Here is a 26,194-nt window from a genome sequence, read left to right as displayed (position 1 = left end):
AAGCACTAGCAAGAAAAGTTTACAATTGGGCACTCTCAATTCCTTGTGCAGAAATAAATCATTCTAACTCAAAAAGCAACGGCAAAGCAGTCAAAGTACATCTATCATGTGAACAATGACATATTTAGAAGGGAAACAATTTTCATTTCTAAATAGAAAGTATACTAGAAGTATCATAACAAAAGTAAGATAGTTTATATATCTGTATATATATGAGATATATGAATAAGTAAACCTCTTTTGACTAGGTCATAACAATTTTGCAATATCCTTAACATTTCCATATTAGCATAAAAAATACACCGAATATTCTCATTTTGGACAATGTGCATATCACATCAAAAAATAAGTGACCTAACCAATTGCTGAATCACCAATAGACGGACACCAAACTTTTCCAGGACTAGAGAAGGAAATTGTCGATCATGTGGTAAACTACATCTGTTCCATCGGAGTTCAACCAGTAGCTCTTTACCTAAAGAAGGTAAAAAAATATAAACAAAACCATAGAAGTACAGTGAAGAGAAAATATTGTCAGTGCATGGTAACTAGCAAGAGAACATAATTCTATACACAACAAGCTTCCAAAAAAGATAAGAAAGAAAGCTATTAGTATTACTTACTAAAGAAGGACCCAACACATGACCATCAAGCAACTAATTTTCACAATATAATTTTTTTTCAAATTAAAAAATTGAGCCTTAAACATGTCTAGACCATGTTTTGTCAGTCCCTATCCTTTTTTTTTTTAGACTTGTCCGCATGTACTTGATGTGTATGGCTCACGTTGGAAACTAATAAACGGCATTTCCAGGAAAGAAGAGCTCTACCACACCATGCCACTAAAGAAAAATAAGAGCACTAAAATTGTCTGTTCATATTGGTAGATTACAGAAACGAGATTCTTGAATAAGTGTAAATGATTATAATAAAATTTTGTATACTCAGAGGCAGTAAGGGACTGACTAGATTTAATCACACCATTATTTTTTTAAAAGACTGGACCGTTGGGACATTGCCTCCTTAAAAAGTGGAGGTCAGATGTATAGATTTATCCTTCCAAGGACCCCATGATGCCTTTGTGCATTTAGATACCTTGTAGTGGATTATCAGCACATGAGGGAGATGTATGGGCCATATGGCCTACTTGAAACAATGTGTCACAACTTAAGCATAGAGAATGCTACAATTTTCAGTTTTGTATCAAAGAAATGAAACAGTCGAAGTGAAAAAAATCCATTACACTATTGAACTTGCCTGAATTGTATTATGAGCAACATATCTCTGTTTACTCTTTTGAAAGCTTACATCAACGCGTTCCCAAGATACTTGATTGAGACCTTGAATCATCACCTCTACAAATTAATAGGAAATACTAAAAGTAAGACAGAAGTTTAAACACATTACAAATCCAATAATCACATTCTGTAATTTTAGAACAATTAGAAAAAGAAGAAAAAACTGAAGAGACCTAGGTAACAATTACAGCTATCCGTTAAATGAAAAATCTGCCAGAGATCCTACTTGTAAGCTAGATTGGCAATTACAACAGCAGTTCAACAATGTGTAGCAGATTTCTACATTTCTTCCAATCTGCTTTAGGACATGCTATACAATAGCAATCTTTCAAGAATAACATAATCAAATAAAATGAACCAAAAAAGAAAATGTAAGAACTAATCATTCAGGAAAGCTTGCAAAAAAAAAAGAAAAAAGATAATTACAAGAGATATGGAGGATAAGCTTTCTTATATATTGACTGCTTATACAGGACCTTCCAAAGTGAGACTATCACTCAGTAGTTAACAGTTCCATTGGTTGCAGTGATTTTCAATGGTTGACAAGATAAGCAGCAAATTTATTCACATACACGCTGAGTGAAAACAATTTTACCGAGGAGCTTTTACAATTATACTATTTTGTTATTTTAGTCTTATTTAGTAATTATTAGACATATAAATCTAGGGCTAGGCTTATTAGTAATTTCTAGGGGTTGAATATGGGGCTAAGAATAAAACTTTACTTGCAAAAAAGTCTAGTATAAATAAGCTGTAAATATTTACAGCCACAACATTATTATTGTTGAAATATAGCTTGTACATAGAAATCTTAGGAATCAACAAAATGATTTGTAGAACTAATAGTAGGGATTATATATTATTTTCTTTCCATTTTCTAGCTACTCTAACATGAATAACTCTCTTACCTTTGAGTGGAATAATATACAATTCTTCCATGTGGCTATTCGTATCTACATTTTTCTTTATTTTTGTTTCCATGGTATCATAGCCTTTCACCTCGCTTTTTTGAATTTTGTGGTTTCATTGTTTCAATAGCGAAACATTTTGGTATTTTCGTGGGTCACTTTTAAAGTAATCTTTAGCATGCACCAGTGGAAGAGGAGGAACGCCACCCTTCTTCAGCTGATCTGCTATTTCCGACGACCTGGAGGTCCGTGCATGAGGCTCACGCATCGGCCAAAGTTCAATGCTCTTTCTTCACGTACCAGCATGTGGAGACGCATGCAACATCATCTAGCCACCATTTTTCTCCTCCAACATCAACTCCTAATTTCAACCCAATTCTAGTGATTAGATGTTTGATTGGAGGTGTTGCCAAGAGGACTTGCTGCGTATTTCGAACTTCATCACTATTCCTTCACTGTTCTTTGTAGCGTTTATTTTTGGTGGTGACAACATGGTTATTTGTGTATTTTTCGGTATCAGATTTCGTAAAATTCCAATAAAATACTGCAAGGTTTACCAAGAACTAATTATGTAAAGAGAATTTAATACCGGACTTTCAAGTGAAATTTGGAGTGTTACAAAGTTAGACATGCTTTCTACAGTTATAAGGTGCTTTGTAGAAGCTATTGTTTCTAAAGGTTCCAAAGCTTCAAAAACCTTGAACAATCTTAGAACTAGTTTTTTCTTAGAAGATGCAACTCTAATATATGAAACTGTTGACATTAAATTAGTGGATTTAAATTCAGTTAGTCCAAAATATGCAGAAACCTAACCCTTGTCATTCCTAAAGCAATTGAGATAATTCCACAGTCAACTTGATCAAAGATCGTGCAATGCTTACCTTTCAAACTAACAAAATAGTTCTTCTCAAGAAGCTGACCAATACTTAGCAAGTTTTGATTAATCTCAAGGACTAACAAAACATCAATAACAACATGTTGGTACCCGATGGAGTGATCATTGTGAGATCTCATTTTCCCTTTGCATTAATGTAACTGCCATTTCCAATTCTTACATTTTAAGCGGAAATTTTGTCAATCACCTTGAACATGCCTTCTTCTACAACCATGTGGTTTGTGCAAACACTATCTATTATCTAGTTCACTCTGGTTTCATTAGAGGTTGAATAACAAGATGCAACAAATAGCTACTCTTCATGCTATTGGCTCTCATCAGCAACTTGAACCTATGTGTTCTGTTGTTGACCTTTGTTCTTGCAAGCTCCATATGTCCCATTTGTTTGCAAGCTTGGCATTTGATGTCTAGTCTAAAACAACAAAAGTTCTCCAAGTGAGTTGCCTTTTGACAGTGTGAACAAGGTGGATATTTTCTCTTTCCACCATCTTTTGCAATATCGGATCCACCATCTTTTGCAATATCTTTGTCTCTTGTTTCTCTCTCTTATCACAAATTCTTTCTTTTCTTGGATGAACATTCATCCTTGCCTAAAAGGCTCCTTCAGCATGCTCCTCTTGTCTATTTGCTCTTCTTTGTTATAAAGCATAAAATGTACTGGTTAACTCTAACAATGAGATGTCAATTATGTCTCTTGAGCCTTCATGAGATCAAATCTTCAACTAATACCTCCCAGTGGAGTCATAGTAACCTTCTCCACAATCTTTTTTATCACTGAACTCATCTCCAAGCAATCTCCAAGCTTGTTTTGGTGTCTCAAAAGACATGAATTTGTGAAATAACATAAAGAATTCCTTTTTGCAGACATGACATTGGCTTTTATTTGTTGGCACACTTCTCGCTATGCTACTTGACCTAAGCTATAGGTGGATTAGCCATCAACGGTGGTAGATCTCTACCTATTTCCACTACTCCCAAAAGTTAATGCATTTGCAAATGTCTTCATTTTTGCTGCCAAAATGTGATAATCTTCACTACCAAAAACAAGGACTGGATGTGGAGAAAAACTGTTTGAGCTCATGGTTCTAGAATCTAACAGTTTAGAATTGTGTGCTAACAAAAACAACTTCATTCTTTCAAGAACTCTCACAAAAAATGTATCAAAGTGCTCAAGTCCCATAAATAAAAGCTCTGATGCCAATTGTTGGGTTTGAGAGGAAAAACCCGAAGAAAATGGAGGGAGAAAACTAAAGAACAAAACTTGATTTCAAAACAAAGAAAATTTTCACTTGGATGTCTTTTAGCCAAATCTTCACACATTTATAGGCAACTTGTAAGCCACATTTCAATAAGAATTGTATCTAAAATCTCACCAAAGCATATCCTATGCACATGATAATAGTTGGATGTTTCACCATATTTGGGAAGAAACAAGAGATGCACTCAAGATCAGTTGTTGCATCTTCACAATCAAACTAGGAAGAAGATGAGGCCAGAAAATTTTGAAAAGAGAGGGTAGATATCAATCAAAATGCTAGAACTGAAAGAAATCTGAGAGACCTTATCTATTTAGAATAATGCTTGATGTTTACGACCACTAAACAATAGAATACACAATCAAACTTTTCAAAGTTTATTCACTAATATCAGAGTATATTTGAGTTTATTAAGAACAAGCTATCTAAACTTTTATGCAAATGTCAATCATGAGTGCATATCTCTATGTATGTGTGTGCGCATATAAATATGAAGTGGCTTGTTTCATTGGAGCAAGCACAATTTTGGCCATGCACTTGCAATAATACAAGGATCCTAGTGCTTGTAAGGGCACCTTTCCCCTTAGACTAGACTATACTTGGTTTGATTTTAATCCTATGTCTATTAGTAAATTAGTTTCATCTCTATACAATGCACAAATTTATTGTATTTAATAATTAAATATATATTAAATTACTTCATAGTGTTCTTTTTTGAAGTAAAAGGATTTACAAATAATAGAAGTAAAAAAAATTAAAAACAATATATTCAAAATAATAATTCAAATAATTCAAAAAATTATGTCTAACTAAAATATTGTAATCAATAGAGTTTTTACTTTAAAAGAATAAACTTGAAGATCAATTCACCAAATTCTTTGGAAGTAACCAAGCTAATATTTTATTTGTTAGAGCCTACAAGAATATGATATACACACACATATCATATTCATATATAAGTACATATGTTCACTCTACCTTGAGAGGAAGCTATGAAAAGCATTGCATTGCTATGTGTGTGTATATAAATATCCTCATACGTGAGGCATTTTAATTTGATGCAAAGCACGGGTAGGGCAAGGGAAAACTAAAGAAAGATATCCAAAGGAGGGAAATACATGTAATTCCTCAAGGGAGAGAATAGAGAGAAAAACACAAATCTCTACCATACAAAATCTAAAGCTACACGAAACTGAAATTACATAGATAATCATAAGCTACACCCTAAATGCTAATAGTACCAAGACATGCTATAAATAACTAATGCTAAAAGTCAAAACAATATCTAGTTCCCTCCCCCTTTCTCCCTCTCCTTACTCCTCCCTCTAATCTACCCCTCACCAAAACATAACATAGAGAATAACAAGCTACACCTTTACCCTAATATTAAAGTGAAATACAAAATACAACCTTAAAATGCCATATCAATTCCCTAAAATCCAATAAATTCCAATGATTTCTCTGCCTCTCACTCCTCCCAACCTTCCAAATATAAACCCTAAATGCCATAAAATCCCCAACAACTATAAAAAACCAATTGTTGTACCAAAATGGAAACAAGAATCCAAAAGAAAAAAAGCTTAACAAACCTTCAACATCACTTGTACTTGTTTGGGACCCAGCAATAGAGGAAGCTTTATTTTGGATCTTGCTTGTAGTTTCCCTCTCAATGTATACAACATGTGGATATTTCTCATCTAAAACAAGAAGATTTGACTAGAAATAAAGATGAAAATTGTTAATAAAACTAAGCGGTTGGGACACAAAGTTGAATAATATAAGAAAGCAAATCCTGGATAAGAAAACTAACCTTTGGAAGTTCATTTTGACGCCGGATTGATGATGTTCTCCAGCCAACCATATCTCAAATAGAAGTCAAGATAAACATAATTTTTGTACCAAAAAGAAAAAAAACAGCCATATGTATAAAGATGCGGTTTGACCTCAAAAAGGATACGATCATAATTTGCATTTGCATATGCCACACGTCGCTTGAATGCATGTAGAGCAGATCTATACAGATTAATTAATAGGACATTATCAAATGTGTAAATATTAAGAATAAGTGTTAAGACAATTGTAGAGAATCAGAAAATTAACACTAACATGAATTTCAAGTCATCACCATCATCAACCATTCTAAGGAGAAGTGGGGGTTTTCCCTCATCATTGTCAGTGAGAAACAGATGCTTTCCTGATCTTCCAACAACAAAGTGTGCAGTCTCAGATGCTCTTTTCTCAAGAAAAGGAAGACCACAAAGAAGTGAGAGCTGCAAAACACAGACAACAAATGTCATCTATGCTAGGCACAACTCAATTTACATGTACATCAAATAGATTTTAAATAAAGAACAGGAAGGCAACAAAAAACCAGTAGAAAGAAGTCTCTAAATGAGAGAAACATGGCAAACAATTTAGGATGTCTAAGGTCAGCTTTCAGGCATGTGTTGCATCATTTATGAGTTATCATGCCCAGACTCCAAACATTTCCAATTATGCAAAGCTAACTTCAAACTATGGTCTGTCGTTATTGGAAAACCATACTCCGTAAAGAAAAATTATATCATACCCACCACCTTTTATCCCATAGTAACTATTTAGCATTCTTCCCAATGTATTTCATGTTATGATTGGGAGTTTCGGATTGAGTCATGACCAATGGACAAAAGTATCACTCAAGCTCGTCAAACGGAGTTTGAAACCTTAGGAATTCTTAGAGAGTGAAAAAACTCAGAGGAAAAAATTCAAATTTTTTTTTACTGCTTTAGTTTACAGATTTATAAAGAGAGAAATAATCATTTTAAAGGAAATAAATCCTAATTCCTAAGAATCAGTAATTGATATCCTAATTTCCTAAGAATCAGTAATTGATATCCTAATTTCCTAATAATCAGTAACTGAGATTAGTTTCTATTTACAAGAAAACTAATAGTAATAAGGTAAGATTTCTATCCTTAATTATAGGGATTCCAACACTCCCCCTCAAGCTGGAGTGTAAATGTTAATCAAACCCAGCTTGCCAATAAGTTCTGTTCAAACCCAGCTTGCCAACATGTTTCTGTTCAAACTCTTAGTTAACATGTCTGCAACTTGTTGTTTAGTAGGTAGGTAGGTGATGCATACTTCTCCTGAGTGTATTTTTTCTTTTATAAAGTGACGATCTATTCACATGTTTGGTCCGATCATGATGCACGAGGATTATGTGCTATCTTGACAATGACTTGGTTGTCACAATACATCTTCATAGGTGCAGTATAAGGCACTTTTAGTTCTCTCATAAGTCTTTGTATCCAAACTCCTTCGCATATACCATGAGATAGTGCTCGATACTCGCCTTTGCCTTTGCTGCGTGCTACCACAGATCGCTTTTTTGCTCCTCCACGTCACAAGATTACCCCAAACATAACTACAATAGCCGCTTGTAGACCGTCTATCATTAATGAACACCTTGATGCGCATCGATTGTAGACTTCCACGCTTGGTTGTGAGTCTTCTTGAAGTACAGGCCTTTACCAGAGTTCCTTTTAGATATCTTAGTATTCTATATGCGACTTCAGGTGCTTCTCCCTCGGGGCATGCATATCTTGACTAATAACACTCACATGAAGGCTATGTCGGGGCGGGTGTGAGATAGGTAGATGAGCCTTCCTACTAGACGTTGATATCTCCCCTATTGATTTCTTCTCCATCCTCATTAGTTCCCAATTTAAGGTTAAACTCCATAGGAGTTTCAATTTGTTTCTTGCCCATCAAACCAACTTCCGACAAGAGATCAAGAACATATTTCCTTTGGGAAATGAAGATACCTTTTTTCGACCTTGCTACCTCCATACCAAGAAAATATTTAAGACTCCCCAAGTCTTTAAGTTCAAACTCTGTACCAAGAAACTCTTTCAATCTCAAAATTTCGCTCGAGTCATTTCCTGTTAATATTATATCGTCGACATAAACGATAAGGATGCAGCATTTACCCTCTTTCGAGTGCTTGTAGAACATGGTGTGGTCTGTCTGTCATTGAATGTAATTTCTGCTAGTCATAACTTTTGCAAATAGGCTGAACCACGCTTGTGGAGATTGTTTCAGCCCATACAAGGACTTCTTCAACTTACACACTTGACCCTTGTTTTCTTCAAACCCGGGTGAGAAATCCATGTATACCTCCTCATTTAATTCCCCGTTGAGAAAAGCAGTTTTACATCCAATTGAGTCAAGTGCCAATCAAGGTTGGCAGCAAGAGATAGCAGAACTCAAACGGTGTTTAGCTTGGCAACCAATGCAAACGTCTCGTTGTAGTCGAGATCATAAGTTTGGGTGAATCCCTTAGCCACAAGTCGAGCTTTGTATCGGTCTATACGGCCATCGGGTTTAAATTTCGTAGTGAAAATCCATTTGCACCTTACGGTTTTTTTCCTTTAGGTAGATCCGAGACTTCCCATGTTTCATTTTTTTTAGGGCCTTCATTTCTTCCATCACGGCTTGTCTCCACTCAGCTGATTCAAGAGCCTCTTCTATATTTTTTGGAGTTTTTATAGAATCAACATTAGTCGCAAAAGCTTTGTAAGACTTAGATAAATTTTCATAGGATACAAACCGAGAAATAGGATGTTGAGTGCAGCTCCTTGTACCCTTTCGAACTGCAATTGGAAGATAGATGGATGGTGACAGAGGTGGACTTCTGTTTCAGAACAGTCCTCGATTGGAGATGTAATTGGCACTGCTGTATCAGTTTTAGGAGAACGATTCCGTCGGGAGTAAACCTGTATTTGCTGTTTTCCTTGATCAGGTGGTTGTTGTACTTTGGTGGAGGTATTGTTATTGGGAAGGACGGTGTTAAATTCTTGCTGCATAGGGGAAACAACAACTAAATCTGGGATAAGTTTGTTTGTGATAGTAGTAGTAGGACCAAGAGGTATAATGAGGAGAGTATTAAGGGTCTCATCTTCATTAAAAATCTCCCCCTAAAGATGAGATGCTGCAAAGTATGGTTCATTTTCAAAGAAGGTAACATCCCGAGAGACAAACATTCGTCGCAATGTTGGTGAGTAACACTTATAGCCTTTTTGTGTAGGGGAATATCCAATGAAGATGCAGGTGTGGGCTCGAGGATCAAGTTTGGATAGATTTGGTTGATGGTTATGGACAAAAGCTTTATAGCCGAATATTTTGGCTGGAAGATTAGGAACATGAAATAGAGGGAAGGCCTTTAAAAGAGTATTTAGAGGTGTTTGAAAATTGAAGATCTTTCTTGGCATTGGTTTATGAGATAATGAGGCGGTGAGGACGACTTCTCCCCATAAGTATTTTGGAACATTCATAGTGAACATTATGGCTCGAGCCACAGCAAGGAGATGACGATTTTTTCTCTCAGAGATCCCGTTTTGTTGAGGAGTGTCAGGACAAGAGCTTTGGTGTATAATGCCTTGGTCAGAAAGGTATGGACTTAAGACAGAGTTGAAGTATTCTCTCCCATTGTCAGTACGGAGGGTATGTATGGTAGAGTTGAATTGGGTTCGAACCATTGAGTGAAAATTTTGGAATACTTTGGGTGTTTCAAATTTTTCTTTGAGTAGATAGATCCAACAGACCCTAGTATGATCATCAATGAATGTTATAAACCATCTAACCCCTGTAATATTTTTCACTCGGCTAGCTCCCCATAGGTCACTATGGATTAACGAAAAAGGTTGGGACTGAATATGTGGTTTTAATGGGTATGGCACACGGGTATGTTTAGATAATTGGCAAATTTCACACTTCAAGGAACTAATACTTTTATTTCGAAATAACAACGGAAGATGTTTTTTCAAATATACAAAGTTTGGATGTCCTAACCTACGATGCCATAACATAATAGTGTCCTCTTTTGAAGTGGATAGAGCCAATCCCCCTTGTGTACTGTTTTTATTCCAAATATATAGTCCATCATCAACTTTAGCAGTGCCAATCATCCTCCCCGATTTCTGTTCCTGTATCACACAACCAATTGCAGAAAATTCAACAAGAACATTTTCATCCTTAGTAAGCTTACTAATTGAAAGAAAATTACAGGACAAGTTTGGGACATGTAGGACTTTATCGAGAGAAAACTCTCATCATTTGTACTCCTATTCCATACGGTGAGTAAGAACCATCACTATGCGGATTCGGATTTGATATGACAAGGAGTGTAGGTGTGAAACAACGTGGAGTCACTGTCATGTGATCGAGGCGCTTGAATCGAGTATCCAAGGAGATTGATTATTAGATTCAAAAGCAATGTTGAGGCGATACCTTGAGTGGCTAGAGATCCATGAGTAGTGGGAGTACCAAGTATCTTATGGAGAGTCTCAAGTCGTGTTTTGGTTAAGCGAACATCAAGAACATTATCAGCAATAGTGGAGGAATTAATTTCACTTTGAGTGATTCCCTGATTGATATTCTGAGTTATTTGTGATGTCTCAATTTCAGAGAAATTTTCATTAATATCACCCATTGGAAGACTAAACCGAAGGAATTTTTAGGAAAGAAAATTAGAGAAAAAAATTAAGATCGAATGAATCCTAAAGCTCTGATACCATGAAAAAACTCAGAGGAAAAAATTTAGTTTTTTTTCTTGCTTTAGTTTCTGATTTATAAAGAGAGAAATAATCATTTTAAAGGAAATAAATCCTAATTCCTAAGAATCGATAATTGATATCCTAATTTCCTAAGAATCGATGGCGAGATTAGTTTCTATTTACAAGAGAACTAATAGTAATAAAGTAAGATTTCTATCCTTAATTATAGGGATTCCAACAGAGAGAGATCTATATCTCTTTAGGGTTTTGATAAAAATGTGATTTAGATTTTATTACTCCTTTCATCCTATAAATAAGGATCAATCTTGTTACATAAATAGAAAACCTATAATTTAGGCTCCTCGCAAACGGAAATAAACAACTAATGTTCTAGAAAGGAAAGAAAGCAACTAAAATAAAATCGCAATCAAGAAACATGAGGAAAAAATCAGAAAGCATCTTACCTTAAACTATTAAAGGAATATGTGGCAAGGATAAATTTCAAGGAATAAAAAGGGAAATTTCAGTTTGGGAACATCCTGGGGAAGAATTTTGACCAGTGTTGTTAAGGCGCTCACCTAGGTGTTAAGGCGCAGCTAAAAATGAACATTAAGCCTTTAATATTCTCAGGCAAAGCAATTTTACTGGGCGCTTGCCTTAATGCGCTTTTACTACACTTTGAGCTTCTAAGCTAGGCAACAAAAAGCTAACTTGAGTGAAGCGGTGAGCCAATTTTATTTCTTTTAGTTTTTTGTTTAAACTCAAATACCCCCACTTAGTGGAGAGGCAACCTTCAATTTTTCTTTTAACTCAAAGACCCACTCAATAGAAAAAACTTTTTAAGGGGAAAACCCAGATACCCATTGAAGCCGACTTTAAATTTTTAAGCTTCTTTTTTTATTTTTCTATTTTTTAAAGAAAAACTGAATTATTAATTTCTAAGCTGACTTTTAAGTTTTCTTTTTTATTTTAAAACTCAATTCTCTTTATTTTATTAACTATAAACCTACTATTCCTCAACCTTATTAGTCAAAACCAAATCTGAGACCCTACCAAGCAAAAGGTAAATAAGTTTTTATTCTCTATCTATTCTATTATTGCTTAATCTTTAATTCTATTTTTCCTCTATTTTATTTTTCTATTGCAATTTCTATTTGGGTAATATGCATTTGGAGCAAAGATTGATATTTCTTTTTTTGTTTACCGTTATTATAATGGTGAAGACATGAAAATAATGTAATTTTCTTTTAACCAACAGATCAACCATAATGTAATGTAATATATATCTATATGTATGTGCCTTATTTTACTCAGGCAAGCGCTTTTTTTGCGCTTTGCACCTCAGGCTATATAAAGGACTTTGTGCCTTGAGTGCGCCTAGCACCCTTAACAACACTAATTTTGACAATTGACAACTTCCAAAAATAGTAAACTTTTCTTCCAAATAGATGCTGAGTGTGCAAATAAACATCTTGTGCTAATCTACACTAATTTATTAAGATTTGATCCTAGGCTTGTTATATGCTTGGCATCTCTTTGACTGTAACGGATTAACCTGATTGGGTTATGTGGACTCGGAAGGCCCATATTCTTAGATGGAAGGTTCTTCAAGTGAATAAGTGACCCTCATCATGTACTTGTTTTTTAAAAATTAGTCTTTGTTCAATATTGAAAATATTGCAAGTCAATAACAAGTAAAATAGCATGCACATATAAAATTGAATCCAGATAACATGTAAAAGTATGCTACTTACCTGTTTATGTCCCCTTGAACCAAGATGCGGTGTTGCAAATGTTATAAAATTCATTGGTTCCAATCCAGCAATTCTATCTTCAGAATGCTGCTCAAGATCTTGCATTGAAGAATTTGTGTGCTCTCCAGTTAAAGTGCTCACAAAAGGACCTGATTGACCTAACTTTGTAGAATTCTCATAGAGCCTCCCTATCGCATATCTTGCAACAAGACCACCTAAAGAGTGAGCCACAAAAGAAATCTTCCGTACCTCAGGCCTACGTTTGACAACATCCAATACCTACATTGCATATTAGTCCAAAAATGAAGATATTTATGATATTCTCTCCCAAAAAGTTCCCACAACAACAATTTTCAGAACAAAATTCATGGAAGTGTCACATCAATCTACACACCACAAAATAAGAATAAACTTTCGTTACCAAATTACCTCTTGAGCTAGCCTCTCACCCATCATATCAACACCATCAAATGTCAATTTTGAGTAGTTGCATTCACTGCCTGTACACAAACATCAAGTCAATACCTATTACACACACACACATGCTAGGTAGAATATCCCAAATAAATGCAATACATGCAAAGATATGTTAGTATCAAAATTCAGAAGGGCTTCCTTAATAATAATTTCGCTTTAACTGTGACAGAAATACGACTTAGGAAAACAGCTGGTCTGACATATTGAGCAAAGAGAATACTGTCTAATAAAACAACTGGTTTGAGCAAAGAGAATACGGTCTAATTTGCTAAGGAACAAGCAAAAATTATTTCGCCAAACTTGTTTGATTTATTGAACTTGTGCAAACTTCAGACAGGCACTATCACTGTATTATTATCACTTTTGCTTAAATTTATCCATTTTCCTTGTATTAATCTCATCTTTTCAATCAAACAGATAATATTTGAAAAGAAGGGAGAAGAGACAAGAAAAATGCACAAAAGAAACTTACGGTGCTCTATTACTTTGTCAGGTAGTTTCGCCACAAACTTTTCTGCAGCAAATCTCCAATCAGCAGCACTGCAAACAAGGATAAAATTATTATGACTAGTTTATCACTTCCTTGAGTGAAGAATGCATAAATTGCATAGAAGGGAAGCAATTTATTCTAGATCACAAGCTAGGGTTGTGGTTAAACAAAAAATCATTAACCAAGAAAATGCTAGTAAAGTTCAAAGACTTCACAAAATTCTTGTAAGGAACAGCTCCAGCACAATATCTTAATAGAGTCTTGAGTTCAAATCCCAGTCATACTCATACCCCAAAAGGACCACAAATTTTTTTAACATTTTTTGTACATTATCGCTTTGTAATACTTAAATAAATGAAGATCATAAAAAGAATAACCAAACCCTTCGTGGAATTTCTAATATCCCCCAACAGTGCATGAAATAATGATCCTTAAATAAACGTCTTTCTACCCCTTCCTATGTATTTGGAGGAGCAGGTTCAATGAAGGACAGATACTTATAAGATACATCTGTTCACAACCATATCAACTTTTACGAAACAATAAAATATGACAAGGATATGATAACAAAACAACACACTTTTCTTTCTTTTTTTATTTTGGCTCAGCCAAAAGAAATTCTTTATTTGAATAATAGAAGAGTACAGTCCCAGAATTCTCTCCAACTGAGATTCCATAAACATGCAAATATGACTCCAAAACAGATAGAGACACAGCAACTTTCTAAACACCTGTTTCAAACTATCATCACCCATATTAGTCCTATCATTCCTTCAAACACCCATACACAATTCAAATATGGGCTTGTGATTCACCGCCCCTAACACCAAAGAGCCAGGTGCTCCATATAGCAATCAAAGCAGCATCTCAATAAGAAAATAAAATTCTATACAACAAACATGAGAGATAACAACCAATAGGAGAAAATCCCAAACCATGAAACTCTATCCAACCCATGAAACAGAGAGATTTTCTGCTTTAGTCATGCAAAGTTTCACCGTGCTAGAAAATCTTAACCTCGTGAAAAGGATGAAGGACAAGCTATATCAAAACAGTGCACCAAATTCTAACATAATGACCGAAATTGTCAATAGCCTGTAACTTTCCTAAGAAGGGGGAAAACATATATACAACTAAAGTTATTCCAAAAAATTCATAAGAAGACCTAAAGTATTGTTAAAACATAAAATACCTAAGATTTTATTGACATATTTGACAAAGAGAATCTACAGCCAAATCATATATAAAGAAGCATATTAATACAAATGATTTTCCTAAAAATCGTTTATTGATCATCAAGTACATAAAATAGTTTGAAGCCTAATTATTACATATCAAAGCAAATCCAAAATCGAAGTCCTCAAGTGGAGCTACCCTAATCCGCCTAGTATAAAATACGCCCCCATATAAAATAGTTTTTTCTTTTAAGTGTTTCAATGCCAAATGGATGAAGAACTCAAGAAACTGGTATGGACAGAGATAAAGTCTTTCGCTTCTCTTGTTTCTATATTTGTTTTCCACCACTTTCACATAAGCACTAGCATCTAGCACAATCTTCAAACTCTAAACCACCATGAATATCATGGAGGAGCAAAGTACTATTGTAGACACCAACTCCACAACATCAATCAAGGTGCTTCGACACGTTGGGTGCTTTGATCATTCCCTATCTTATTCTCACCGCTCTAGATCATTCCCTATCTTATCCTCACCGCTCTATGTCTCTAATGAAAATAGATTTTACCTTTCACGCTTCGTTTATCTTCATGCATATTGGGTTTTCTGTCCTCCTGTATTTCGCCTAAATGGACAGTAATAAGATAAACAATTTCTTTTCATTTTATCTCATGTTCCCAAGGGTCTCTAGAGGTTTATCCCTTTTAGAAGTGATTAACTCCCGAGTATAAACGGAACATGTTGTGCACAAAAATAAGGATGCAAAGGGTGTTTAGGAGCAAAAGTAAGAAACCTGTATAAGGGTATACACAGAAAACCTATATACGATTATAAATATAGTTTCAATTTAATTACTAAAAATACCTCCTTGGTAAAATTAAAACGGTAGAAATAGCAATAGACAGACGCGATATAGATTCTGAGCAGGTTCTGTAGGCTTTAAATTTTACGCAAAGGGAGCAGGCGAGATTTGAGGCAGCTGCCCTCTCCAGAATCTTTAAACCTTAAATCATTTAAGAATCAACGTTTTGAATTTTTTTTTTTTAAAAGCAGCTTGATTTAAAATTCAAATAAATATTCTCAGAAATATTTACGTTTAGGTCAAATCAATTGGAATTGCAAGAGGTTCCATCCAATCCAAGATTTCAAAATTATTTTTGAGGTTTTTATCTGTCAAATGCAGCGCGGCTTTAGTCAGAATACAACAAAAGGGTTTCAGATTTATGAGCTTCAATAAATCAAACATATAAAATTCAAAAGTTCTAAATCCAGATCCACATTTACATTATATTTGGTAGGAATAAAGGAAAATGCAAGAGAGATTCGAAAAAGAAAGGGTAAACTACCAAAATAGTCACTTTTGTTTGGCTCAAGTTACATTTTAGTCGCTTATGTTTGAAATGTTACGTTTTAGTCACTTATGTTATCATGTTGTAATATTTTAGTCACTGAGTCGTTAGTTTACATTAGCGTGTAATGATGAAAGCTGATGTGTACGTTAAATCATCATTTCAAACAAAATTCTAGGTTAATTTATACAATCGGTCCCCATATTTTTTTCGTTTGGAGCAATTTAATTTTTTTCTTTTATGTTTTTTTTAACTTTCTTTCTTTTTCCATTCTCTTATGTTTCTCATTTTGTTTTCCTCCCTTCTTCATTTCTTTCAACGTAATTTTTCTATGTTTTATTTTTTTGAACAATTTAATTTTTTCGAGTGACGCGAGCTTGTGGGCTAGTTACAAATGGAAAGCATAGAAAAACTATGTTAAAAGAAATGAAGAAGGGAAGAAAATAGAGGGAGAAGCATAAGAGAAAGGGAAAAAAAAAGTTAGAAGAACATAAAAGAAAATTTTTAAATTGTTGAAAATGAAAAAATAAAGGGACCAATTATAGAATTTAACCTAAAATTTTCGTTTGAAATGATGATTTAACGTGCCACATTAACTTACCGATACACCATTGTCGACAATTAATGACTCAGTGACTAAAATGTTACAACACGATAACATAAATGACTAAAACGTAATATTTCAAACATAAGTGATTAAAATGTAACTTAAGACAAACAAAAGTGACTATTTTGGTAGTTTACCCAAAAAGAAAATTAAAAAAAATAAGAACTTAAAACATTCACAAACTAACATCCAAACCTCTATCATGTTACTGCAATCATTTGAATCTTCAAGCATATTTTTTCATCTATTTGGATCCTCAAACATCTATTTACACTCAAACGAGCCTTCAATAGGACTGACATCGATGATGGCTTTTAACATCAAAGACTTAATTTAACTAAAGAAGATGCTTGAGATATCAGTTGATGGCAATAACAAATGTACTTGGGATAATTATTTAATTTTAGGTTTTTTTTTATATTTAAACCAATTTAAAAAATTGAAAGGAATAAAATTAATTTATGTGAGTTAGGTTGAGTGAAAAAATATAATGATTAAAAAAAGAGCGAAAAAATAAAGTGAAATAAATTATAAATATATAATTAATAAGAATAAAATGAAAAGAAAAGAAAAATGTTTATTTTTATGTAATATACAAAGGAAAATTATTAGGTGCACCGTCAATGGATTAAAAAGCTCCACAAGTAGTAGTGTAATGTTGCCATATCTGTTGAGAGAATATTTAAAAAAATATTAATATTTGGTAAATTAATAGTATATTTTTTGTATTCGCACTTAATCACCACTAATTTTACTTGTGAAATTTAAAAATTCTTTTGACAATTTATTAAATATTTTCCTTAAAAACGTTAAAGATAAATTAAAACAAACAAATATCATTTACTAAAACCGTATTTGTAGAGTTAAAAACTCCTTTACTAACCCATAACAAAAGCAAATCGTTTCAAATGTTTATGCTAAATATACGAAATGAGAGATAACAGCGCTTTTTTTCTTCTTTTTTTACTTAGTGGGAGATACAAGTTAAACATGCATATTTATAGGATTATGTATCTTTCGAAAGTTATTTTCTCTTATATCATTTTTAAATTTTACCAGTTAATGAATGAAAAGAATTCATGTTTCCATCATTCTTATAAAACACATAACAAAAATATATATTATCATCTCTTACGTTTTTCTCTTTCAATTTTTCATTTTTCCGAGCAACGCTTTAGTACAAAAGAGAGAAATTAAATAAAGTCGCAAATAAAATGATTTGTTTTCCTACCACATCTAAAAGGACCAGATTTAAGAAAGAAAAGAAAAGGCGCAGAACTAATCCATTTTCATTCATTTCTCTAGTTCTCTTGTTTCACTCCTGCGAAAGTAAATTTGAAAAGAAAACAAGGTTACTTTCGGTTTCGATTTCAGGAAATAGAAATTATTTTCGTTTTCTTTTGGTTAAAATTTTGAAAAATAAAAATAAAAATATGTAAATATTAGAAATTAATAATAAATATTTTTCTTATTTTCACTAAAAATATTTGTAAAAAATGAAAATGACGAAAATGAAAAGTTAAAAATCATATTTTTATTTTACTTCTGTTAAAAAATTTAATTAAAAATAGAAAATAAAAACTGATTTTTGAAAATAAAAATAGAACAAAGGGTAGCCTAATTTTCCTTTCGTACCTTTTTCTTGCTTGGGTTCGCTGAAACAGGCTTCTCCGTCCAAATTTTGCTCTTGGACCCAACTAAAAAATGCGGCTGTGCGTTTGCGGTGTACAGTGTTTCCTTGAAAATCGAATCTCTCTCGACTTTACTATTATTTATATATTTCAATTACATTCGCTTTTAAAATAACACCAAACATTTCAGAGTTTTTAAGTTTACTTTTTTTAACCACGTTTTTCTTTTTTTGTAAGAGGAGGAAGACTGAAGTTTTTGGCTAAAATTTCTTCACCAATTTTTCCAATTGTAACAACAAAATACCAAACTCGATATTTGTGAACTACATTGAATAATTCACTTTTGACCCAACAAATTTCAAAATACGCTTATGATTGAGGTAATTACAAGTTCAAAATTTTGGTTACTTGATAGTGATTTTACACATTGATCCCTAAAAGCTTTAAATGTTGCAGTCAAAAATATATTTTATATTTATCTTTGACAATTAAATTATGCTTAAACTAACTAATGGCCTGAATTAGGATATGATGCCAACAAAAACTATTTAGAAAAACAAATGTTTATGTCAATATATTTACTGGCAAAGCTAGCTTTATTATTATTATTATTATTATTATTATTATTATTATTATTATTATTATTTAAGGCAAAGCTAGCTTCAATATTACTAATCATCACTACCTTCCTTCGAAAAATGAATCATATTACCTCTCAAATTACAAAAATTACTAGTATGAGTTTAACTTTTTTTTAACAAAGTATTAGTTTAATTGAATTATTATTCTACTTAAAATTTTAATATCATTGAAATTCCTATAAAATGAAAGGTACCTTCCAATCAGGCCATTGACCATGATGACAAGATGCTCAGGCGAAACCTTGGAGGCCATGGCATCGGGATCGAAAAAGTCTTGGCCGCCACTGTCTTCTTCGACCTTGATCCGGTGTTCAGGCAGCGGCTCCTTACTCTTGAAGCAACCACCGGCCATACTCCGGACCCACGCCATCTGCATCTGCTGAACCCGCTCATACGATAGCCAGTTCAGTTTCGGCTTCCACAGCAGGAACCCTAAGTTACTGAAGCGAATGGAGTGGCGGTTCGAGTTGGGGATTCGGATCCTTCCAGGGCCTAGCGTGGCGGTTGGAGGTGGTGGAGATATGGCGGCAATCATGTGGAGGAAAGAAGCATGGACAATAAAGAAAAGGAAGAGCGAACTGAAGTTAGTTTAGTTTTTAGGATACAAATCTTTTTAATGTTATATATTATTTTGCACAAAGAAATTCAAAAGAAGAAAGATGGAGAAAATTGCGATTTTGTTCTTTCACGGAAGATATTTTTTGAAAGGAAAGAGAAGGCTAGGGAAACGGGTTGAGATGATTGGGGGGTTGGGGGAGATTCAATTCAACAATTATATAATAATGGTAATAACTAGTATGTTTTACTAACCTTTTGTGTTGGGTTTGTTATTTGACTATATTAAAATATAGAATAAATTTTAGAAAATTAAAAAATCAGGATAAATTATTTAATTGGTCAGGTTACTAGATATGGTTTAATTGAAAAAATATTTAAAAAAAATAAGTTTAAATTTTTAACTTGGTCTATACTTATTTTCAAGTTAACTGGTTTGATGCCTTTTTTCAAATTGATAGCCCGACTAGTTCAAACAACCATGACTCTATGTTTGGTTCACCAGAATGGAATAGAGCAAAATTTGAACAGGATTCGTTAGGAATTAAATAGATAGATAATAGGTATTATGTAGTTTAGTTAGTTGAATAGAATAACCAAGTAATAGTATTACATTATTTGGTTGAATTACATGTTGATAAAGAATAAGTGTGAAAATAACATTACTACCCTTCAATAAATAATATTTTATTTTTGCCAATTTTATATAAATTTGATTTAATTATATTTTTTGGTAATAATTTATATTAATGGCCAACTTAGCATTACTTTTAAGAAGTACTTTTGGGACAAAAATACTTTTGAGATAAAAGTATTGCTAAACAATATAATTTTAAGCTTTTTCAAAAGTTCTTTTTGAGATAAAATATTATTTGCAAAAGCATTTAGTCAAAAGTAAAAGTAAAAAATTTAGCTTTTACTTAAAAGTGTTTTTGGTCCAAAAGCATTTTTAAAAGATATTAAACTAAGCCTAAATAAGTAGGAAACCATGGGTTCATTATATATTGAAACATTTTATAAGAAAATAATAGTAAAATTTAATAATTTAACTCAAATTAATTAAGCAAAATAAATTTGGAGGAGAATTGATAAATGACTTATATGCAATAAGACTTAGACTTAACATTCAAGATTTCAATACCAATTTTGCCGACACAATCAAAGTTTGAATGGTGAATCTTCAAGAATACATGAAAAGATTTATCTTTCTTTGTATATATCAATTTTGTTTAGTCTAGTTGTATGAAAAATTATAAGTTGATATGATTTATAATTCATTATAGTAATATTTTATAGTAAATTTTAGTAACAAAATTTTACATTGTTTTAGATGGACTTTAGTAATACAATTTCGATTTATTTGCAAACTAGCACGTAAATTATATCTTATTTTCAAATTAGTATTTAAAGTATTTTTTAATTACAAATTATACTTGAATTATAAATTTTGTCTTACTTTATCTTCTATATATATTTTCAAGGTCAAATAAATCATCTTTTATCCTCTTGAGCATCAATTACACTTTTGCTGAGAAATGCCTCTAATAATTTACACAACAACTAAAGCTTCTGCAATGATAGCATTAAAAAATTAATATGTACAAAGAAAATCTGTAACCTAAAAGAATGAATTTAAAGACAAAAGGTAAAAAACTAAGCAAAACTAACTAGTTATAAATTAAAAATCACCTAATTGGCTATGAAGAACATTTTAAAGTTAAATTGATTCACTAAAATTGTAAATTTAACTATAAAAATTAAAACATAACTAACAAACACTACCCTAATTATCCCAAATAACCAAAGAGGACATGCTAGATATAAGCAATAAAAATACTATTTTATTCATTATCCCATTGATAATATATTTATGCAACATCTCATATAAATAGATCAAAATACAACATCAAGAAATATAACCTTCATAACACGAGCTTCCATATCCTAGCTCAGTTCCTTGTTAAATTTTGTCACCAACCCAAGGAATATTATAAAAAAATTATAATAGAATATAATGAAAATCATAGCTAACATTCTTTATGAAAAAATATAAAAAAAACTAAAAAGCAAACTTGAATTAAAGAAGTTAACAAATATCAAACAATTTTATAAACTAATCAACTCTAATGGTTCAACTTTGGGCATAATGAATCGTTGCCCTTCAACTATGTTGATTCCCTACTCACTCACTCTTTCCCTCTCAAAACTTTGAATCAAAGTGTCAAATGTTGACTTCAACTCATTAGGGCAACACCATTTTAGTGCAAGCTTCTCCTTAATCCAAGTAAGGATGCTTATATATATACAAAGAAATATTGTAACATCTATAAAAATTATTAGCATAACTTTTAAAAAATTAACAATAGAAAAATTAAACGACAAATTAAAGTATTTATCCAGCATATAAAAAATGTAACTGTTTGGTTTTTATACTAAAAATGTAACTGTTAAAAAGCAATAAAAATAATATTGAAATATTTATTTATTGATTAAAATGTAACAATGGAAAAGGAAAAATCAAGACACTGAATCAATGATAAAAATATAAAAATAAATTATATGTTTATAATTAACAAATTAATCAAATCATATCTACTTATTAAAAGAATGAATAAGATATATATAATTCTTTACTTGAACAATTTTAAAATTATGTTATTATATCTTTGTCATCATTTATGATTTAGAATATAAAATTATTATTCTAAACTATTCAACATATAATAATTTAAAAAACTTATAAGGAGTTAACTAATTTTCTTGAGATATAGAAAAGTTCACGTTAGTACTTACAAAATATTAAAATAAAAAAATTACATGCTTGTTATAAGGTAATTAAGTGTCAAACTCCCAAAATCGACCAATCCAAAAATATAAGTAAAGTATGTATATAAACTGTTTGGCACACTGTGTAACATAATCTGCCACCCTGCTGACCTAATGGCGAGTCAGAGTATTGACGCATACTAGCGTTAGAGCATCCACCCATTGACTGTATCTAAGGAATTATTAATTGTAGGATGCTTTCAAGTGAAGAAAGATTACGTCCAAGAAAGTGCGCGCCTAAAAAGAGTACGCCCTAGAGTTTTGTTTGAGCACTAAGAGCCTGTCAAGTGTATGAGGAAGCTGTAAGAGACTTAATTGTCTTTAAGACCACGACGAACATGAAACACCGCCAAGACATAGTACACTTGATTTGCATGAATACTATTCAAGTGGATCTTATACTAAGTTTATTTGGGAGTTATTTGGATTTTATAACAACAAAAGTAAATACCAGAGTAAGGAGCAGAGTAGCAAGATATACGAAAGATTGTTTGTACACTAAAACAAGCCAACTAAACAAATCATTACAACAACATAGTTGGCCACTTCTCAACCGGAGTCAATTGGATTGATTTGACCTTCCTCATGACTGGTCAACAGTAAGTTAGACTTTCGCCAGATTTTCTTTTACCTACCCTAGATTTGGTACGGAAATCAAAGGGATCGAGAGTATATTTATGGGAAGGGGACATTTCAAATGTTTTTTCCTATCTACTTAATGTTCAGGTTCTTCTTTCTAACATCAATATTCTCTTTTTATTCTTCGTTAATGTAACACCCCTAACCCGTATCCGACGTTGGAACAGGGTTATGGAGCATTACCGAACTTTTGACTTAAACAATTATACATTTCAAAATCAAGTATCATACAAATCAAAATCCATTCAAATACATTCATACAGTCCCTGTTACGAGCCCTCGAGGCCCTAAATAGACATTAAAAGTGGTTCGGGACTAAACTGAGTATTCAATAAATTTTTAGAAAAATATTGAAAATTTTTCAAAATGCAGAGGACACATGCCCATGTTTCAGGTTGTGTGGGCAATCAAAAAGGGATCAAATGGTCGTGTCCCAGCTCATGTCTGACCCCATATAACTCATTGACTTGGGTCACATGGCCAGGCCACACGCCCGTGTGCCATGCCGTGTACCCTTCGAAATGGTCTCACACGCCCGTGTGCTAGGCCGTGTGAAGCTACTGACTTGCTTTCTAAAGAAATTACAGGGGACACACGGTCGTGTAACACACAGCTGAGACACATGCCCGTGCCTCTGCCCGTGTGGATAAAAATAGGTCATTTTCCAAGCCATATTTCTCACCCAAATTGGTGTCAACCTATACACATCAAAATACATAAACCATGGTATAAATAGGCACTCAAGTCCAACCAATGTCAAGTTTATAACATGTACATTCACACCATAATATGATATCCATAAACACATTCATTTGACCACTTTAAAATATACCAAACATACTTCAAATGTTACCTAAATGGTCAATTACATATATGAGACATTGTGCCTAAAACTTAGCATACATAATCATCTTCATTTCAACCAATTAATGTCAAACACAATTTCACAAGTAAGACATTCATATAGCAATCATACACCATATATTAAAGGGCCATTTAAACATATGTACATATCAAAATATGTGACCACCTTACAAGCCATATCAAATGGCCAAAACACAACAAGACATAGAGGCCACATTAGCCAAAACACCTATACATGCCATTTAACCCAAATTATAAAGTCCAAAGTACCAAAATAAGAGTTTGATAGTGTGACGCGATCTCCGACAACTTCCAAACAGAGCGAGCTTCTGAATCACTATAAAATACGAAAATTAAAATAGAGTAAGTAATTAAGCTTAGTAAGTTCTTATGGCTAATAAATACAACTTACCATTCATCCACAATTTAGATAAGCATAATTAAAACATAGGTAAATTTCAATTCGCCCAAAGCCTAACACATAATCACAATCATGTTAGTCATGTATGAATACGTCAACTATGAATTACTTTTCGTACTTTATACGAATACTTGTACTAGTTCGTATGAACTATTATAATCCACGTATCATCATCTGTGCCCGTTGAACCATTTGGAATACTATCAGATGCTCAGGTATCTCGCACACTAAGTGTCAATACGTGGTCAAAACCATCTCTATCTCATATCTCATATAGATGCTCACTCTCGAGCCATCACTGGGTCTATTCACACAAGCTGTTAGTCAAGATGTAGCTACACGGTGCTACTCACAGAAGTTATAAAGTAAATGCAACACATGCTGGAAACTCAGCCACCGGTAGGACGTATGAGACCAACACCCAAAACACGGTAACCCCTAATGACATGTCATTTGTATCATATCTATTCCTAAGGTTCAACCAGGATCCATACATTGCCGATACCTCGTCAATAATTTTCGTGGTGTCGTATCATCACAATTATATCAATTAAGCATTTAAATACATAATTTAATGCTTATTAAATATACAACTTACCTCGAATTAGTATGGAGACAATAGCTCGATTAAGCTTTAAAAACCTATTTTTAAGCTTCAAAAACCTATTTCTTCTTGGTATTTTCGGTGGGGATGATGAACAATAAAGATGATATCTTTATTTATTTTGTTTATTTTATCTTTAATTATCTTTTTACCAAATTACCCTTACCTAACTTTAAAAATTACTCAATTACCAAGCCATGCACATCCACTAACTTAATTAATGGTCTAATTACCATATAAAGACCTCCATTTTAAAGTTCTATAGCTATTTAACACCTTTAGCTATTAGAACACAACTTTTGCACTTTATGCGATTTAGTCCTTTTTTACAAATTGAGCATACAAACGGTAAAATTTCTTAACAAAATTTTTATACCATAATTCTAACATGCTGTAGACCACAAAATAATATTAAAATAAAATTTACGACCTCAGATTTGTGGTCCCAAAACCATTATTCCAGTTTCATTAAAAACGGGCCGTTACAGTTAAGATCAAACTAAAATCTCGTTTAATGAGTAGATGATTCAACCTTCGGGTAAGTCTTACAGTTTTACATGTTACGATTATAGAAGGGAAAAATGTTACAATAAGGGTCTGCTTAGGGGTCGCATGTAGTTGAAATGTTGGTAAGCTGTTTGTAATGGGGATTCTAATGGAAATCTTATGATCTTTTAAGCAATTGTTACTACTGGATTGGGAAAGGCAATCAAAACAGAAACTCCAGGTCGAAGTAAAGGTAGGTATCTGGTGAGTTTCTAAACCCGACTTCTACACACTATATTATAACAATTCCTTGTAGGGTCGATGTGTATATCTTCTTGAGAAGTTGTTGTGTGTATGTATGGTTATATATGTAACACCCCTATACCCGGTCCGATTGTACGGACCCAGTATAAGACTATTACATTTGGTATAAAAATAGTTTTGGCTAGATACTGTTTAATTTAAACAATTATACATAGTATTTTAACTTATTTAACCCAAAAATTATTAATATAAACATGTGGGGTCATTATTGGATGTTAGATTATGTTTAGAATTGATTTTAACATTATTTTTACTCAAAACAGGGGAAAAGAATCGATACTAAAACAAAATGTATCGATACCTTTTAAAAAGGTATTATACCACTACACAAAATCAATATCAAAATAGCATTCTGGAACTCTGAAAATTTAATTTTTGATAAAGGTATCGATACCTTAGGCCTAGGTATTGATACCCGGCCTCGATATCAATACCAATGACAAAAGCGATACCAAAA

At 32.8% G+C, this 26,194-nt stretch overlaps 1 protein-coding gene across 1 annotated transcript; it reads right to left on the bottom strand.

Moving 5' to 3' along the window:
* Positions 1–176: 176 nt before the first annotated feature.
* On the bottom strand, positions 177–19,784 carry LOC105790957 (uncharacterized). The gene is made up of 10 exons (XM_012618776.2): positions 19,213–19,784; positions 13,597–13,664; positions 13,077–13,147; positions 12,648–12,926; positions 6,464–6,627; positions 6,315–6,370; positions 6,168–6,220; positions 5,947–6,073; positions 1,258–1,355; positions 177–475 (listed from the first exon to the last, which is right to left on the bottom strand). Exons 1-10 carry the CDS (start codon positions 19,551–19,553, stop codon positions 404–406), a joined length of 1,329 nt encoding a protein of 442 aa, XP_012474230.1. The 5' UTR covers positions 19,554–19,784; the 3' UTR covers positions 177–403.
* Between the last annotated feature and the right edge of the window lie 6,410 nt (positions 19,785–26,194).

This window comes from Gossypium raimondii, chromosome 8, assembly GCF_025698545.1.
Source record: "Gossypium raimondii isolate GPD5lz chromosome 8, ASM2569854v1, whole genome shotgun sequence".
NCBI classification, from domain to species: domain Eukaryota; kingdom Viridiplantae; phylum Streptophyta; class Magnoliopsida; order Malvales; family Malvaceae; genus Gossypium; species Gossypium raimondii.
This window is presented reverse-complemented; position numbering and strand designations above follow the sequence as displayed.

Coding starts and splice junctions, on each gene's coding strand:
- LOC105790957 (XM_012618776.2), bottom strand. CDS start 19,553: ATGATTGCCGCCATATCTCCACCACCTCCAACCGCCACGCTAGGCCCT. Junction 13,665..19,212: donor GTCAATGGCCTGATTGGAAG/GTACCTTTCATT, acceptor CCTTGTTTGCAG/TGCTGCTGATTGGAGATTTG. Junction 6,628..12,647: donor GTTCAAGGGGACATAAACAG/GTAAGTAGCATA, acceptor TGTGTTTTGCAG/CTCTCACTTCTTTGTGGTCT.